We start from the raw sequence: 15950 nt of genomic DNA, 5'->3' as shown, positions 1-15950 counted from the left end.
AAGATCACAACAGTAACTATGGTAACACCAGCACAAGCTTTACCCATCACCTGCTCTGCTTACTACAGTTAGGTCTCTGTGACTCTGTCTGCTCCTACAAAGTGGCAGTCAAGTTAAAATGACAGATACGAGGACATCTAGCATGCTTTGAAACTGCACTCCATTGAAAGCGATGAACCAAATTTCTATCAGATAAGGTTTGGGACTGTTATGGTCTCATTCATGGCTGTTATAGCAGAAGTAGAAACAGGACATAAACAGTACAATGTTTTGTTCTCCCCCCTGACCTCCTCAAGCAGATCTCTGGCTCTCCTCACTTTCTACTCCATCATCTGTGTAAGTCAGCAGAGGTTGCTGTCAGATGAAACAGAACTATGGATCCTAACAAACTGCACACAGACAAAGCCTGTGCAGTGACGTCCACAGAAGGACAGAGTCTAAAGTGTTGAAAGAGAAAAACAAAACAAGAGACTAGAGCCTGTCAGGAAAACTAGTGAGTGGACCTCTGATTAAAGACTTTCTACCAAACTACAACTGCAGCTGAACAAATGAGCTGTTGGTGGAACTTTACACTCTGAAATGTTGAAAGATTTAAAGGATGAGACAGCTCAGCACAGCATGTTATTAACTTCACACATGAAGTGGTTCAGTCCAGTCAGTCTTCAGTTTTGCAGCCACCGTCCACATCCTGCTTCTTTGACTGGTCGTCACGGTAACTCTGGACTTTCCTCCAACGAATCCTGAAGTCTGTCAGTCCTTCTGACAGCATGAGGCCTGACAGCTGGACAAAATGTGCAGATGATGAAAAACATGAAGCATAGTTTGAACTTGTGTCAAGTTTGTGTTGGTGACTGAACTGCTGACCTGCTGTGAAATCTGCTGCTGGATCTCTGTGCTGTGCATGTCTGCCTCTGACTGAAGCTTCATTTTCACCACTGTTTGCTTTGTCACTGCTAAAAATGAACCACATATAACAACACAAACATTAGTGTTTTACATGATGACAGGATCTTACAGTGTTTGCATTCTGGACCTCACCTGTGAAACAGAAAAAACAGGCTCTGATACCACAGTTGCCATCACCCAATTCCCCTGACATTAAATAAAATCCTCCACAGTATTCAACTGAACCGTAGTTATCAGGCTGACCAGACCTCCAGTTAGTGAATGTGGAGGTTGTGTTGTCAGACCAGAAGGCCCAGGGATCCCTGTAGAGGCCAATCCACACATACTGAACCCCTGATCCATTCAAAGTGAGCGTGATGATGGATTTCTCCTCTTTGCTTCTTATACTGGTCAGGTCTGTGTGGTATGTCCTGCAGTACGACTGAGCCGCTGACCAGGAGCGACTCTCCTTCACTAAGATGTAACTTGTGTTTTTGGCTGTAAAAGATTAAAAGAAACAAAGAATTAAAAAAAAAACATGTTATGAATATCATGAAATTTTAGGGTAACTATGGTAACAAATCTTTTTTCCTACCATTGTAACAGAGGAAAGGGTAAGAAGCTCCACAGGGTCTATCATCCATCTGTGTTTGTCCCTGAAGAGCCACACAGTATTCCTTTGCATTTACACAGTCTGGTTGACCGTTAGCCCAGATCAAAAACTCATGTGTGCTGCCAACATAAAAAAGTTTTCCCTCCATGGACCACTTCCAGCTGTAACGATCATTATAGAGGCCTATCCAAGCCCCAGCATTGATCCTTGGTGAAATTGAGAGAAGCAGTTGGTTGATGTTGCTGTTGTAGATGGTGACCAAGTCAGTGAAGTGTTCTCTGCAGTAACTCTGAGCTTCAGTCCAGGTCTTCAGCTGGTTCACAAAGTGGTATTCTCTGGAGTGGGGAGGAAGAGTGGAAAGTCCTCCTGAGAAAAATAAAACAGGTTTTATTGTGGAAACTGGGCTGTTAGACAAACCACTGAAAAAGACTGAAAAGACAATATAAATAGTCATACTTAATGGAGGTTTATCAGGGGCAGAAAGTAAAAAGCAAAAATAATTTGTTATAGTTATATTACCTAGATTATTGAGATATTTTACTTTCTTATCTTACATTTTTACAGAGATTTCTGTCCTTTTAGTTTATATAATATTTAGTTTATCACATTTCTCCGTTTAACACATTTGATTGAAGTTTGTTTTTCATGTCACTGCATAAAAGAAGGTCCTGCTGGTGAATGAGCTATATTTTTATATTTTTTATATTTTAATTCTATTTCTTTTTCTCTTCTCTGTACTCAAAATGCAACAATTATGTTTAGTGCAACCATTACAACATTTTTGGAACATCACTTTTTTTGTTTATCAAAGAAAAAAAAAAATATATATATATATATATATATATAGTTTTAATTGGTGATGTACAGAAATTCAAAGATCTAGACATTAATGCTCAAAAAACATCTCACACAACATATCAATATTAACGCAAACGATTGCCTCAGTTGTTGAGTACTAGTAAATTTAACAGCTTAACCCTCTGGGGTCCAGGGTATAATTGGCTACTTTTTGACTACTTTTGATTTTACCTCTATATTTCACCTTTAAAATATGTTTTTTTTGTCCGTGTTTGGTATCAGTATTTTCAGCACAACCTCAAATATCTGAAATTTGAGTTATTTTTTCATTTTGTCATACTATATGAGCACAGTTGATCTAAATTCAGACAAAGAATTCAAAATCCGAGTAGAAAAAAGTTATATTTTTTACTGTAAAACCAACAAACTTGTTTAATGAATTATTTTCATACCGTATTTTCACAACCATAAGGCGCACTTAAAAGTCTTAGATTTTCTTCAAAAAGTAGTGCGCCCTGTGTGTTGTAATGAGGACGTAGTAGAGAACACAATGAGAACGCTAAAGGGAGAAGCGTTTCGACGGTCACCATTGGGCTAAAAGCAGTTTCACTTTCACTTTTTATGAAACGGTGCCATTTTTCCATCCGGACCAGGACTACGGTAGCGCAGCAACTTCCAGCGGATTATAAGGAAAAGCTGGCCATCTTCCGCTCCTACTGCAGCAAACACATCGGCGACAAACACATCCAGCGATGGATGACCGATGGAGACCACAGTTTCACCAAGAGTGGAAGGCAGCGCCCGGCGAGTTACGCCACAATTTGCCAATGGATTGTAGATGCTTGGGCTAACATGGCTGCTGGCACTGTTGTTCGAGCTTTCGCAAAAGCCGGCATCATTTCCGAGGAGCCGCACGGCACGGAAAGTGACTCTGACAGTGAAGAAAGTGAACCTGGCATGTTTGATGGAGATTTAGCGCAGCTGTTCAATTCAGACACAGAGGATGAGGACTTCGATGGGTTTGATTGATGATAAAAATGTGAGTACCAAACTTTGTTTTATTCCTGCTTTATTTTTAAATACGCACACTTGTATGCTTGTGTGTTGTTGATGATGACGATTACTGGTAATAAAAATGTGAGTAAGGTACCGAACTCAGGTTTGCTCCCGCTTTATTTTTAAATACTCATACGGTACTTGTATGCGCCCTATGATCCAGTGCGCCTTATGTGTGTGTTAAATACAGTAATGGCACACATAACTGAGACTGCGCCTTTTAGCACAGTGCGTCTTATGGTCGTGAAAATACGGTAACTTGAAATACAAATAGAAATTGTACATTTCTAAAAATTATGCACAAGTTTTGCAAACACCAAAGTTGTTTGGTACTATTGACCTACAAATGCAGCCAAGGCCTCAGTTTTTTATATAACCATTTAAATCTATTTCCAGAACAATCAGCTGGGCTGCATCAAATAAGAAGGCACACAAATTATTTGTGCCAGTCCAAAAAAATAGTTTGTGTTCAGTATAAGACAGAGGAGAACAGCACAGGCGTAAACCCTGCAGGTCTGACAGCAGGAGGAGCATCAGTCCAGTTTTCCATGTGGGAACAGCGTTTACACTGGAATCTGCCTTTGACGGCTTTTTTAGAGCAACTGTGACATTCAGCAGTCTAACTGACACACAACACACAACAATAACTACACAACACATTAACTACAGCCTCCAAACACGCTAAACGTCACTAATGTCTCACATGTGAAAACTCGCTCTCTCTCTGTCTTTTGCTCGCCCGCTTTCCGTCGCCGGTGTCACTCCTAAAAACTTCCCCTTCTCCCTAAACAACCAAGTGCCACATGTTGCCTTATCATTTTTTGATTGGCTGACATAGTAAACTCTAACACCAATGGGGAAGGGGTGTTTTTTCTTTTTCTTTTTTCACTCACAAGCAGAGAGTGTTTGCTAGCGCTGTCTGTAGAAAACGCAGTTTTTACCCTTCTTCCCGCTGTAAACGCCACTGTTTTGTTCAGAAAAAAACATTGCGTGTATTTTTTATCATTTTATTATCATATAATTCAAAAAATGGTATATAGTTTGAAGTCCGCACTTTCAACCCAAGTTGAAATGGAGACTCTGACGCGCTGCATCTTGATTTTGATACGCGGGCGCGTCCGCCGACCCCATTATATTTAACCTTAAAACTGCAAGGCGGCAGACAACGCTGCCAAAATGCTGATGGTAAATAAAAAGAGCCCTTTTCCGCAGTGCTGTGATCCCAGCCACTATCCGTGAGTTGGAGGCCCACAGATAATCAGTGGGGTCATGGAGGGTTATCACATTGGTGCTCATTGTGAAAAGTTTGGTGGACAGTGGATCCAGCGAAGCCACCACAAGATGTATTTTGTGTCATCAGCTGAAATGCCACGAAGAGCAAACTGAGCATTGATGTCCCCAAACCACAAAGGAGGGTCATGAAGCCAACAATCTTGGAGCTTAACCACCACAGCAAAAATTACAACATACGTGAAGACAGAAAACTAAACAGCAGTGGTGTTTGTAGGGTTACTGAAGTTGGGCTAGTTGGTATATAATGTTGTGCTTTTTTTAGGGTCTTGTTCAGATTAAAGAGAACAAGATAAAAGGCATTAAAACATGTTAAAAACACAACAGCCTTTGTTAGATTTGTATTGTTGATTGTCATTTATGCTTAGAAATATTTACTTATATATGCTTAGAGTTTTGTAATTAGTTGTAGATTGGTAGAGGTTTTGATCCTTGATAGTCTGCAAACTTTGTGTGTATTAGAGAGCACTTTGGGAGCATGAGAGGTCATACCGTGTCTTATTGTTTTATGGTAGGATTAACGTAGTTGCGTCTGTTCTAGTCTAAGTGCTCTTTGTTTAGATGAACTGCAGGACTTCCTCACCGTGTTATCTAGGATGAACCATCTAGGGGGAGGGGGAGGCTACCCTCTTCCTGACCAAGGATGTTTGAATCTTTGATCAGCAGTCCACACACACACACACACACACACACACACACACACACACACACACACACACACACAGGCAAGGTACTCTTTGTGTATGTAGACGTTATATGTTAATGAACCTATGCATATTCATGTAACCTCAATAAAAGGACAGTGTATGGGAGGACGGACGAGAGCTACTGGGGTCAAGCGAAGGGACGGCGCTCTGTCCAGTCTCTCCCGTGCACGAGTACCATGAAGAAGTTTGCCTACTTGCGTCTTGCTTGCAGTGTAATTATATTGTCTTAACGTTCCAGCGAATAGGTTCAAGCTACAAACCTAACATTAATTGGTCCTTCGATGCCGGATCCCTGGGATCGCATTCACCGAGGGGGGGGGAGGCACGCTGAAAGACTGACGTCAGCCAGGAAGTTCCTGTGGATTCGCTGTCTGTCTTTCTCCTCGATGAATGGCGATCGGCGGGATTCAGGCTGATATTACACGCTAAGCAACGCCAAGTAAGTTTAAAGAGGCCGACTCTATAACCGTGTCGTTGTGCAGTCTCCGCCATTTTGTGAGGCGTTGAGAAGTTCGCTGCTTTGTGGAGCGATAACTGGGTTAGTGTCCCGAAAAAGAAGTTTTGGTTAAATCGCCCAAGGGTCCCAAGCGTCCGGTGAGTGTCCGGTTTTGAAATCGCCCTGGGTGTGTGTCCCGAGCGTCCCTTCATTGGGTTTTGTCGCGCGAGTGGGTGAGCGTCCCACAACTGGGTCAGGGTCCCGAGCGGTCCGGTGTGAGTCCAGAGTAGGCCTATTTTGTGTTGTTGTCATTGTTGTCGTCGTCGTCGTTTTTGTTGTTGTTGTGTGAGTGTGTGCGGAGCAGAACACGTGGTCTGTAACACCGACTGTTGTTGTTATCATGGGTTTCTAAGCAACCAAGAGTGAGTTAGAGGGAGAAAGACGTTTGTGCTGGACTTTGCTCCTGGCAGCACAAAGTATTTATGTATAAAAGAGAGAGAGCGAAGGCTCCACAGCTGCGTGGGTGCACGCGAATGCGGTCGCGCGGGTTTCACGCGGACCTGAGCCGTGCGGTTAATCGCAGGCTTATAAATGGAAGAGATTCAAATGTTAGAAGTTTTCAGAAAACACACCAGCCTTGAAGAGTGTGTGGAAAAGGCCAGCCCACATCAGCAGCTGTGCTCTGGTGGGTGGCTTTCCCCCCACCCCTTCCTGACACAAAATGTTAACAGCCTGTGTGCCAAACCATTGAGGTGGATAGTTGTTAAAAGTAACCTACATTAAACTTGTGGTTGCATAATTCAGTACAATGACATGTGAGGAGAAGTGATATAGGTAAATATTTAAACTCATGAAGTGCATAGAGGCACTTGACCTGTGTGGAAGACTGTCGTCTTATTATGAACCATTGTTGAGATATAGAGCACATCTGTGAAAACAACTAATATGCTGAACCCTGCATGAAACATCTAAAAGTACATGATGGAGAAGCTGTGTTGAATATGAAAGTGTAAGACTTTGCCACTGTGGGCAGAGCATGCAACTACTGTGTGATGTCGCGTTGCAGTTTTGTTTTTGTTTTTTGAGCTGATGAGCAAGCTACACATTATCAGATCAAGAGCTGTCTGAGAACTACTCAAAGAGAGGGAAACAGAGAGTGTGCAGCGTTTCCATGAGCAGTTTTTCTGCACCTTGACTCGTGTGTGTGTGTAGCATCAGCATCATGTTTTTGTTTATTTGTTTTGTTGGATTAAAAATAATTAAATAAACTGGTGATCATGCTTATGGATCACCATGGCACATATCTCCAGCCATATGGTTTATTTATGCAGATGAAAAAGTGAGTGTGAATGTGTCTGACATCACAGTGTTTTTGTGCGCTGTGTAAAAGTAATTGCCTTTGATTGTGAGTGAGAGCGGTGATTTTGCAGACCACCAGCTATTGTAACGAAAAAAAAAAGAAAAAAAAGAGTGAAAAAGAAAAATCATAGGAAAAAGGTTTTGTGTTGATCAGCCAAAAACAACTACAATTTCATTTTCTGCTTTTAAGAAAAGACTGTTCACAAAAACACACAGAGAGAGAGAGAGAGAGAGAGATGTGTGTTGATTAAGCAGTGATGATAATAATGAAATGTCTTAGTTTGTCACTTTCAGGTGAAAAGCAGACTCCTTCTCAATTTTCCACATGCAGCAGTCGGAAGAAAGTTATAGTTTAACATCATTGGAAACATGCAGGCCAAGTTTCTGGCTGACTTATTTACAGCGCCATGTGTCTCTCAACCTCACAAGCAAGCAAGCTCTCACCCCTCCCTGAAGACAAGGAATGCAGCTCCAAAGCAATAACATGATAAAGAGACAGCAGCAAGTCCTGAGCAAAGAGTCCCAGCAAAGCAGCAGCAATGTGGACAAACAGTATCAGAGAAGAAGAGCAAACCCATCATCCTGACTGATCGGATGGATGGCACTGTGTTTACAACAGGCTGTGACTTCACTGTGCATGTGAAGAAAACGTTTGAGGAGAACTGAACAGTTGGAGTTTGACATTTGCCACCTGTGGAGTAAAATGGCAAGAAGAGACAGTGGAACACAGGACAAAGCTGAAGGAGAACTGCCGGCTGTTTGGACTGTTGAAGTGGGAGAGGACAAAAGAGTGAGAGGACAACAGAGTGAGAAGACTAGGTGAGAACACAGAGGAATGCTGTTATTTAATGTGGGAAATCAAAATTTGGGTTAGCAAACCTGGGGAAAAGAAAACTGACTGCTTAAGTTGGAAAATTGAGAAGGAGTCTGGATATATGCAAATATAAAAAACATATACATCATATACAAAATCACACACACAAGCAGAACATGCATTAACCCTACTAACACAAACACAAGAGAGCTCATGAAGATTAGACAACATCTTCAGCATGTGAGTCTGTTTATCATCTTGTCCAAGTCACTTAGTGTGATGCAAAGACCAGTGGACTCATAGCACATTAGTCAAGAAATGATTAAATAATAGCAGAGAAATGTGTAGGAAAGGCACAAACACCCATGCAATGAAAATTAGCTTGTTATCTTTCATCAGTGTTAAAATAGTGTCAATTTAGCAGACACTTGTTATTAAATACTGAATTTATCCAATGCAAAAAATTGACTCTCCAGGTTGCAGGACAACAGTTTAACTTTTGTGGGAAAAAAGATCCTGGTTTGACCAACCAGTGATCGGACAATAAATTTAGTTGTTAAAATGGTAAATTGGGAGAAGCTTCCTGCTTGATTGAGGCAGCACATGTAATTTACTGTATGAGGGAAATTGTCTTTTGTGATACTATTTTGAACATGCTTTTCTGTCGTCCTGTCAACTTAGTGGGTTAATAGCTGATATGCAAATTAGTTGATCGGTTTTAGATTAATGAAAGGTGACTGAATTCTAGTACGAGTGAATGAGATGTGTTGGAGTTGTTGTGTGTTGAGTGGAGACTCTAAAACACTGAGTTTCCTGTTTTGATGTGCGAGTGAATCCCGTACTTAGATACACAACTCTGAATACGTCAGAACAAACTTCTTTTGTGAAGTGCATGACAGCATGTCACATGTTTTATGATGAAGGGAAAAAAGGAAAACTGAATAAAATAGATCTGTGGCCTAAATGAGTGAAGAACACAGACCTGGTGATTAAACTCATAAGTTAAAGAAGACATTAGGCTTATGTTGTGAGTGGTGCAGCTGATGGTTGGTTTGGAGTGAATCTAGCTGATGATTCTTCTCCTGTTGTGAAGTTGATGAGGAGTTTGTGTCATGACTTAGCAAGGCCTTTTTATTTTGATACTTTCACAGTGCACTGAAAGTTTGGTTTGATAATCTCTGTTATTTTTCATTTTTATTTTTTGAACAGGCACTGATTTTGTTTGTCTATTTCTTTTCTTTAAGCAGATCTGCACGTCGGGAATTAAAAGTGCTATACGACCGGTCGAGAAAGCTGTTACAAGTGAGTTTTCTCCACGTTGAAATGGGCTCAGGAGAAAGCTACTTATTGGGACAATATTAAATGAGAGTCCCTGTCCTAAAAAGGATTCAGCGATGTAATCCTATCTAAACTTCTTTTTCTTTTTGAAATGACGTCATTTTGCTGAGAGTGGAAACTAAATGCGACGATAGGTTCCACTATCAGCAAAGAAAGAAAGAATGAATGAATGAATGAATGAATGGAAATAGAATAAAAACAAACTGACTGACTGGTAAAAGCTGACAGGACTTGACCACGACTCAAGTTTAACCTCCACCTAGACAGGACAAAAGGGTGGATGATTTTATGTGTTTTTGTTACAGGAGCAGAAAGATGACAGCAACATTCGAGGTTGCATGATGATTTAATCTTTTAAATGCCATTTTCTCTGTCTGTGAATTTACTATGTGTGTGTTATTCACTACCTTGTGTTGCTTACAGAGGTAATGGTGACAAAGTATGCAATACGCCTGCGCAAGCGCTAACATTTGCATTTTCTTTTCTACAGCATTGCAGTTTTTCATGTGTTTGATCATGTGATTTATAAGAGGATTAGTTAATGTTTTTTTTACTATAGGATTTCTGGGTTTATATGTGTATGACATTCTTTCTACAGCTAGGGATGGCTAACTTTATGGTGTTTTTATGGCACCTCTGGAATGTGGATGGCCGACGCCTGCCCACCAGGATAATCAATGTGTGTTGCTAATGTTTGTTTTTTGAGACTGCATGTACAAGATTCAGCAGATGCGGACAAGTGACATTAGACAAACAAATAAGAGATGTGGTGTTATGGAATAGTTAATATGGGCTCATTTGCTGGCCACTCTTGAGCCCATAAATAATATATGAGTGGAGTGACTTTGCTTACGAGAAGTCACTGATTACATTACTGTTGACTGAGTACATGGGATGATCCATGTCTGAGGCAAATTATGGTAATAATTGTAGTTTACTGATTTGAGAAAACCTGCATATGACACTTGTCTTGCTAGTGTTGAATGCTTATTGTTCTTATGATACAATTGTTTACAGGTATGAAGTTTGATTTTACTTCCAGATTTTGCTTTCCAGGCCATGATGGTGTGTATGCAGGCTCCTGGGAGAGCCCGGTGTTAAGCATACTTAATATGCAAAACACACTAACATTTTTATTGCAGGATTGTAGGTCCAGGGTGGTGCTGCTCCAGGGGAGGAGATGCCCTGATGTTGCCTGGGATATGATCTAGCTAATCTTTTTCTTTAAGACAGGAATCCAGGTTTGGTGTGTTGGCGCATGGGTGTGTCCATGCGTCAAGAGGTGGGGTCCAAGGAGTAACATTAAGCAATGTTTACTATTATTGTTGCAGTGATTTGTGTGATTAGCCGTTTTATTTACAAATATTAAACCTATGCAAGTGGTGCACCCATGTTCAGATGAGGCTTTGATGGCCTATAAGTGAAGTTCACTGAACTAAAGAATGTGGTTTGATGATTGTTGACATGCTCTCCAAATAGTTTGTCTTCCTAGCAAGGAAATACAGGTGCAGCAGTAATCTCCTGAGAAATCTTCAGAGGCCCAGTGAGAAGCGCATAGCTGACAGGACCAGGCAGTGGTTGAGGTCAAAGGTCAAGCTGGTTGGGGCCCATCATGAGATCAGACCTTGGAGCCACAGCAAGGACCATTTTAACTGCCTGCAAAATAGCGAGAGACCCTCCTGGATTTATCAGAGCCACTGCAAGAGGTCGAGGGCCCAGGAAACCCCGGCACCCTCAAGACAGCACAATAGAGAAATCTCACACTTGGTTGTTTCAGTGGTGAGGGGGGAGTGCTGATTGAGCCCCCGTAGGGTAAGCTCGCACTTCAACCTCCAGCCTCTGATCAACTCTAGGGCAACCAAGTGCGAGGCGTGACGGACCTGTGTGCGACCAGGACCCTCTTGGTTACCTTGACTACGACGCTCATCCTTATAGGACCCCAGCTGGTGCCGGAAACAGCTGAACCAGGAGGAAGGCAGAGGAGATGGACACATGACAACTCTCACCTAAGAGAGACAGATCCAGCAGGCCCAAAATCAGGACTATGCATTACGAGAAGGAGTGCCTGAGAGGATCGTCCACAGGATGGGAGCTGAGGCCAGGAGAGAGACTTCAGGAGGATCAGAGATCATCTTCAGCACAGCAGACATCACACAGAGAGCTGTGCTACTGAGCTTCCAGGAGATCAAGAGGAGACTTCCCACAGCAAGATGTTAAATAAAATGAAACATTCAATATTGACGCTGAGAAAGACAACTAAGGTGTACGACGTGCTCTGCCTTAAATCTTCAGCAGCGTTGGGATATGAAAACTCGAGGGATGAGGGCTCCATCGACAGTGCAGAAGGAGTTCGAGGATGACATCATGATTCTGTGAAAAGCACAGGAACCAGAAGCTATGGTGGTGATGACAGCAATTTCCTATGAACATCATCTAATGCTGTGCCACTGTACTGTGCATACGATGACACTCTGAAGGCTGCTGGGATCATAACAGCAGTAAGATGACGGAACCCAGCACCCTTTCCACAGAGAGCTTTTCTGCAGAGCGTGGACAATTAAGGAGTCATAAATCCCCCTCACAAGACGAAGGTCTGAAGTCAGGTGATGGGGGCTGGTAAGAGGCCATAAAACTAGAGTGCTGAGAAGTCTGCAGCTTGGAAATAGCTGAGACCCATGTTGACGAACAACAAAACCAACTGGTATGTTTGAATGTCTATTCTACATACATTTGGACTCTGGTCCTATGGACAGTGATGGAAACAACTGGAAGAGACATTCATGACGCCCTGCAGAGCTTAAACCACTCTGCAGAGAGACATGTGATGTGCACACCCGGAGGAAGCACCACCAAGCTGAGATGTTTTTGAAAATGTTATCTTCTTATTTTCACTATTAAATTAACAATTTCTTTGTTTGCTCATGGGATGCAGTTTGCCATGAGATGAGATCAATGAGGAATGGGATAACTGCTGATTCGTTTGTTGAACTGTGTACCTTTTCAGTAATTTAGGGTGATTTGACGTATGCTGAGTATAAAAATGTTTGCATTGAAACTGTCAGACATGAGGTATTCATACCTGGGAACTTTTCAAGCATAAAGGTCAAAAAGGGGGGAAATGTTAGATTTGTATTGTTGATTGTCATTTATGCTTAGAAATATTTACTTATATATGCTTAGAGTTTTGTAATTAGTTGTAGATTGGTAGAGGTTTTGATCCTTGATAGTCTGCAAACTTTGTGTGTATTAGACAGCACTTTGGGAGCATGAGAGGTCATACCGTGTCTTATTGTTTTATGGTAGGATTAACGTAGTTGCGTCTGTTCTAGTCTAAGTGCTCTTTGTTTAGATGAACTGCAGGACTTCCTCACCATGTTATCTAGGATGAACCATCTAGGGGGAGGGGGAGGCTACCCTCTTCCTGACCAAGGATGTTTGACCCTTTGATCAGCAGTCCACACACACACACGCACACACACACACACACACACACACACACACACACACACACACACACACACACACACACAGGCAAGGTACTCTTTGTGTATGTAGACGTTATATGTTAATGAACCTATGCATATTCATGTAACCTCAATAAAAGGACAGTGTATGGGAGGACGGACGAGAGCTACTGGGGTCAAGCGAAGGGACGGCGCTCTGTCCAGTCTCTCCCGTGCACGAGTACCATGAAGAAGTTTGCCTACTTGCGTCTTGCTTGCAGTGTAATTATATTGTCTTAACGTTCCAGCGAATAGGTTCAAGCTACAAACCTAACAGCCTTAATAAACTTAGTAGTTTGGAACTGGAAGCAGGATTCACAAGATTTAATCACGTCATCGCTTAAAGATCGGATATCCCACCTGCTGTGAATATTTTAATGCGGTACACTTTTTATGATTATCTATTTTAACTGCCATAAAGAAGATGTGACAAGTGATAACATTCATATAAGATATGAAATTGTCTCATGTAAACTGTATATGGTGTTAAATAGGCCTATACTACTGTACTTTAATGTCAGTCATAAGGGTGGTACTTCAAGAGCCATATATTTTATGAGGTGGTACTCATTGTGAAAAGTTTGAGAACCGCTGCCTTCAAGTACTGACAATTAAGGAAATAAAAAAGATAATGCAATACCTAAAAGTAACATTTAGCTAACAGTTATCTTGCTATGCTAACACAGTTAGCAGAAGGAACGGAGGGACATTGGCACTGTCCTCATTTACCAACAAGCAGAAGAGTAAAACCCAACTCTGCATCTTCAACCATAACTTTTTAGTCAGGACTAAGGAAAAAACATGCGGTAAGTAGCTCTGACCAACATATGTAGCCTTAATGTTCTTCACCTTCGCTATAGACACTCACAGTTCACAAGGACTACACGGTGAGCTAGTTCAACCTACTGACATAAGAGGTATGTGAAGTTTGGTGTAGCTTTGTATTATTAGTTCTGAACCCTACTTCGTCAATGTCCAGGATAAGCATTGTATCAATTATAGAGGGAAATCAGTCAGCTAACTTAGTGAAGGTGCGTTTTTTGTAATAAATTAAAAAGAAATGCTTATGCAATGTTGAAATGAGAAAAAAAAAAGTATTTGTTAAACTTTTGCATAATGTTAGTGCAAGAACCTGCATGTCCTTATATTTAAAATCCTTACTTTCACACACCATACTGCCTTTACCTCTCTATTAAAATACACCTTCCCCTATCCTCCTCCTTTGTCCAAGCCCGGCAACTTGTAACGGTACGAAGCTTATCAACAGCACTGGTGTTGGCAAGTGTTAACTCAGGGCACTAGCAATCCAGTACGCAAATTTAATTCTTATCCACATATTTGATTTGGCAGTGATTTGATGTCAGGTGCCATCCCTGAAGCAAGTCTTCCCATTTTATCTGGGACCGGAACAAGGAATACACTGGCTTGTTGTTAATAACAGTAATAATAACAATGAGGAGGGAAAGAAGTGAAGGTCATCGTAGTTTAAGGAGCTTGGAAAGAAAAGTGTCTGGACTTCTTTAAGTTACTTGAAGACGTTTCACCTCTCATCCGAAAATCTTCTTACAGTTCTAAAGTCAAATGGGGGAGAGTCCTAGATTTAAGTCCTAAGGGAGTGTCCCCCAAGGGGGTCACAGAAAAGAAGATTAGACACCAACTGTCTGCCATCTATAATCCAGTTTTGAGATCCTTTCCCAGATGCCTTAACGCCCACTCTCATCCTTGGCCTTTTGACCTCAGGAAATTACAGCATGGGGTGGGGCTAGGTTTTGACAGCGGCTTCACCTTGGCTGATTGTGACCTACACCCGTTTTCACACCTTGGCTTGTGCCATTAGGTAGAGGATCAATAGGGGGTTCTCGACCCCCTTGGGGGACCCTCCCATATGACTTTAATTGGGGACTCTCCATCATTTGACCCTAGAACTGAAGAACCTTCTCGGATAAGATGTGAAACGTCTTCAAGCAACTCAAAGAAGTCCAGATGCTTTGCATTCCAAGCTCTTCAGACCATGTATCAGCATTAAACATTAAAAACTAGTTAGTTCAATAGCTACCATAGAAATAGCTGCAAACAGTCATTCAAAAAATCTAAATTTAATGATTTTAAAAAACCAACATAATTGAAAATTAATGCAGGTATTGTGGTATTAGGAGGTAAAGAATTTCTCCCGGTGCTTGCGGTTGATGTGTTAATAAATACATTTTTTTAAAATGTGCATGTAATTTGATTACCCAAATGACATCAGTCGGTCTCAATGTGTTTATAGGATATATTTGAAATGTTTAAGATATTAATATTACTGACCTGAGAGCAGCAGGATGACCAGTAAACAGGTTTCTTCCATTCTCTGCTTATGTATAACAGATATAATCATGATTATTATTGTACCATATTTATTACCAAAGATGTTTATTTAAGATTTCTTATCTGCAGTCTAAGTTTCTTAGTATATTTAATTTAATTTCTTTATTTAGGACAGTGCATGTTAATGAACATAAATGTAAAAAATTACATGAATGTAAACATACCAGATTAGAGCCAAGGGCTAATTTCCATCTGTTGTCCATAAACATAAAAAATAGACATAATTCATAAAAAATCATAATTCATTCATAATAAAAAACTCCATCACCAAACTCACACATACACACCATTCTGTTCCCAAATAAAACATTAAAACTATACAACTTGTACATGATCACATCCTTGATTTGTCCTTAACCAGTTTTTAACCTGTGCCTTAAACACAGTTTATATGCATGTCCAAAAACATTATATCCAATACTTTTTAAACATGTAAAATCTGTCGTGTCTTTAAAATGGTTTAAATGATCATTTCTAAGTTTTAGAATAATGTTTAGAATATAAAATACACAATAATATAATTTTATAATTAATGATGCATAACTTACCTGACAGCTTATCTTTGCATCTGTGGACTGAAGTTGGCTCTTAAGAAGGTCTGTATTTGGTCTTTTCATATATTTTACTGTCAAATGAGGAAACCAGAAGGGAGTGACCTCTCTGTAGAAACATACATAAATGTTTGATATCTTCAAGTAGGCGTATCTGTAATTTTCAAAAAGGTAACAAGTGGACTTGCAGATATTTTCTATAAAACCTGTGGGGCAACAGGCTTTGTGAGTCA

General features: G+C 40.8%; 1 protein-coding gene across 2 annotated transcripts; it reads right to left on the bottom strand.

Annotated features, from left to right (window-relative positions):
• Window positions 1-447: 447 nt before the first annotated feature.
• LOC146712743 (putative C-type lectin domain family 20 member A) lies at window positions 448-15747 on the bottom strand. Of its 2 annotated transcripts, none has more exons than XM_085444230.1 (7): window positions 15715-15747; window positions 15331-15358; window positions 15107-15149; window positions 1481-1864; window positions 1039-1383; window positions 865-953; window positions 448-781 (listed from the first exon to the last, which is right to left on the bottom strand). In XM_085444230.1, exons 3-7 carry the CDS (start codon window positions 15144-15146, stop codon window positions 656-658), a joined length of 984 nt encoding a protein of 327 aa, XP_085300356.1. In that variant the 5' UTR covers window positions 15147-15149; window positions 15331-15358; window positions 15715-15747; the 3' UTR covers window positions 448-655. The 2 variants fall into 2 exon arrangements, with proteins under 2 accessions (XP_085300356.1, XP_085300348.1); XM_085444222.1 differs by having other exon boundaries at window positions 15107-15152; window positions 15715-15732.
• Window positions 15748-15950: the final 203 nt, after the last annotated feature.

Source organism: Copadichromis virginalis, linkage group LG3 (assembly GCF_057382275.1).
Source record: "Copadichromis virginalis isolate Kocher_CV1m ecotype Utaka linkage group LG3, C_Virginalis_male_GT1.1, whole genome shotgun sequence".
NCBI classification, from domain to species: domain Eukaryota; kingdom Metazoa; phylum Chordata; class Actinopteri; order Cichliformes; family Cichlidae; genus Copadichromis; species Copadichromis virginalis.
The sequence above is the reverse complement of the archived record's forward strand: the minus strand, read 5'-3'. Positions and strand labels throughout refer to the sequence as shown.

Coding starts and splice junctions, on each gene's coding strand:
- LOC146712743 (XM_085444230.1), bottom strand. CDS start 15,146: ATGGAAGAAACCTGTTTACTGGTCATCCTGCTGCTCTCAG. Junction 1,384..1,480: donor CCCTTTCCTCTGTTACAATG/GTAGGAAAAAAG, acceptor AATCTTTTACAG/CCAAAAACACAAGTTACATC. Junction 954..1,038: donor CTGTTTTTTCTGTTTCACAG/GTGAGGTCCAGA, acceptor GTTCATTTTTAG/CAGTGACAAAGCAAACAGTG.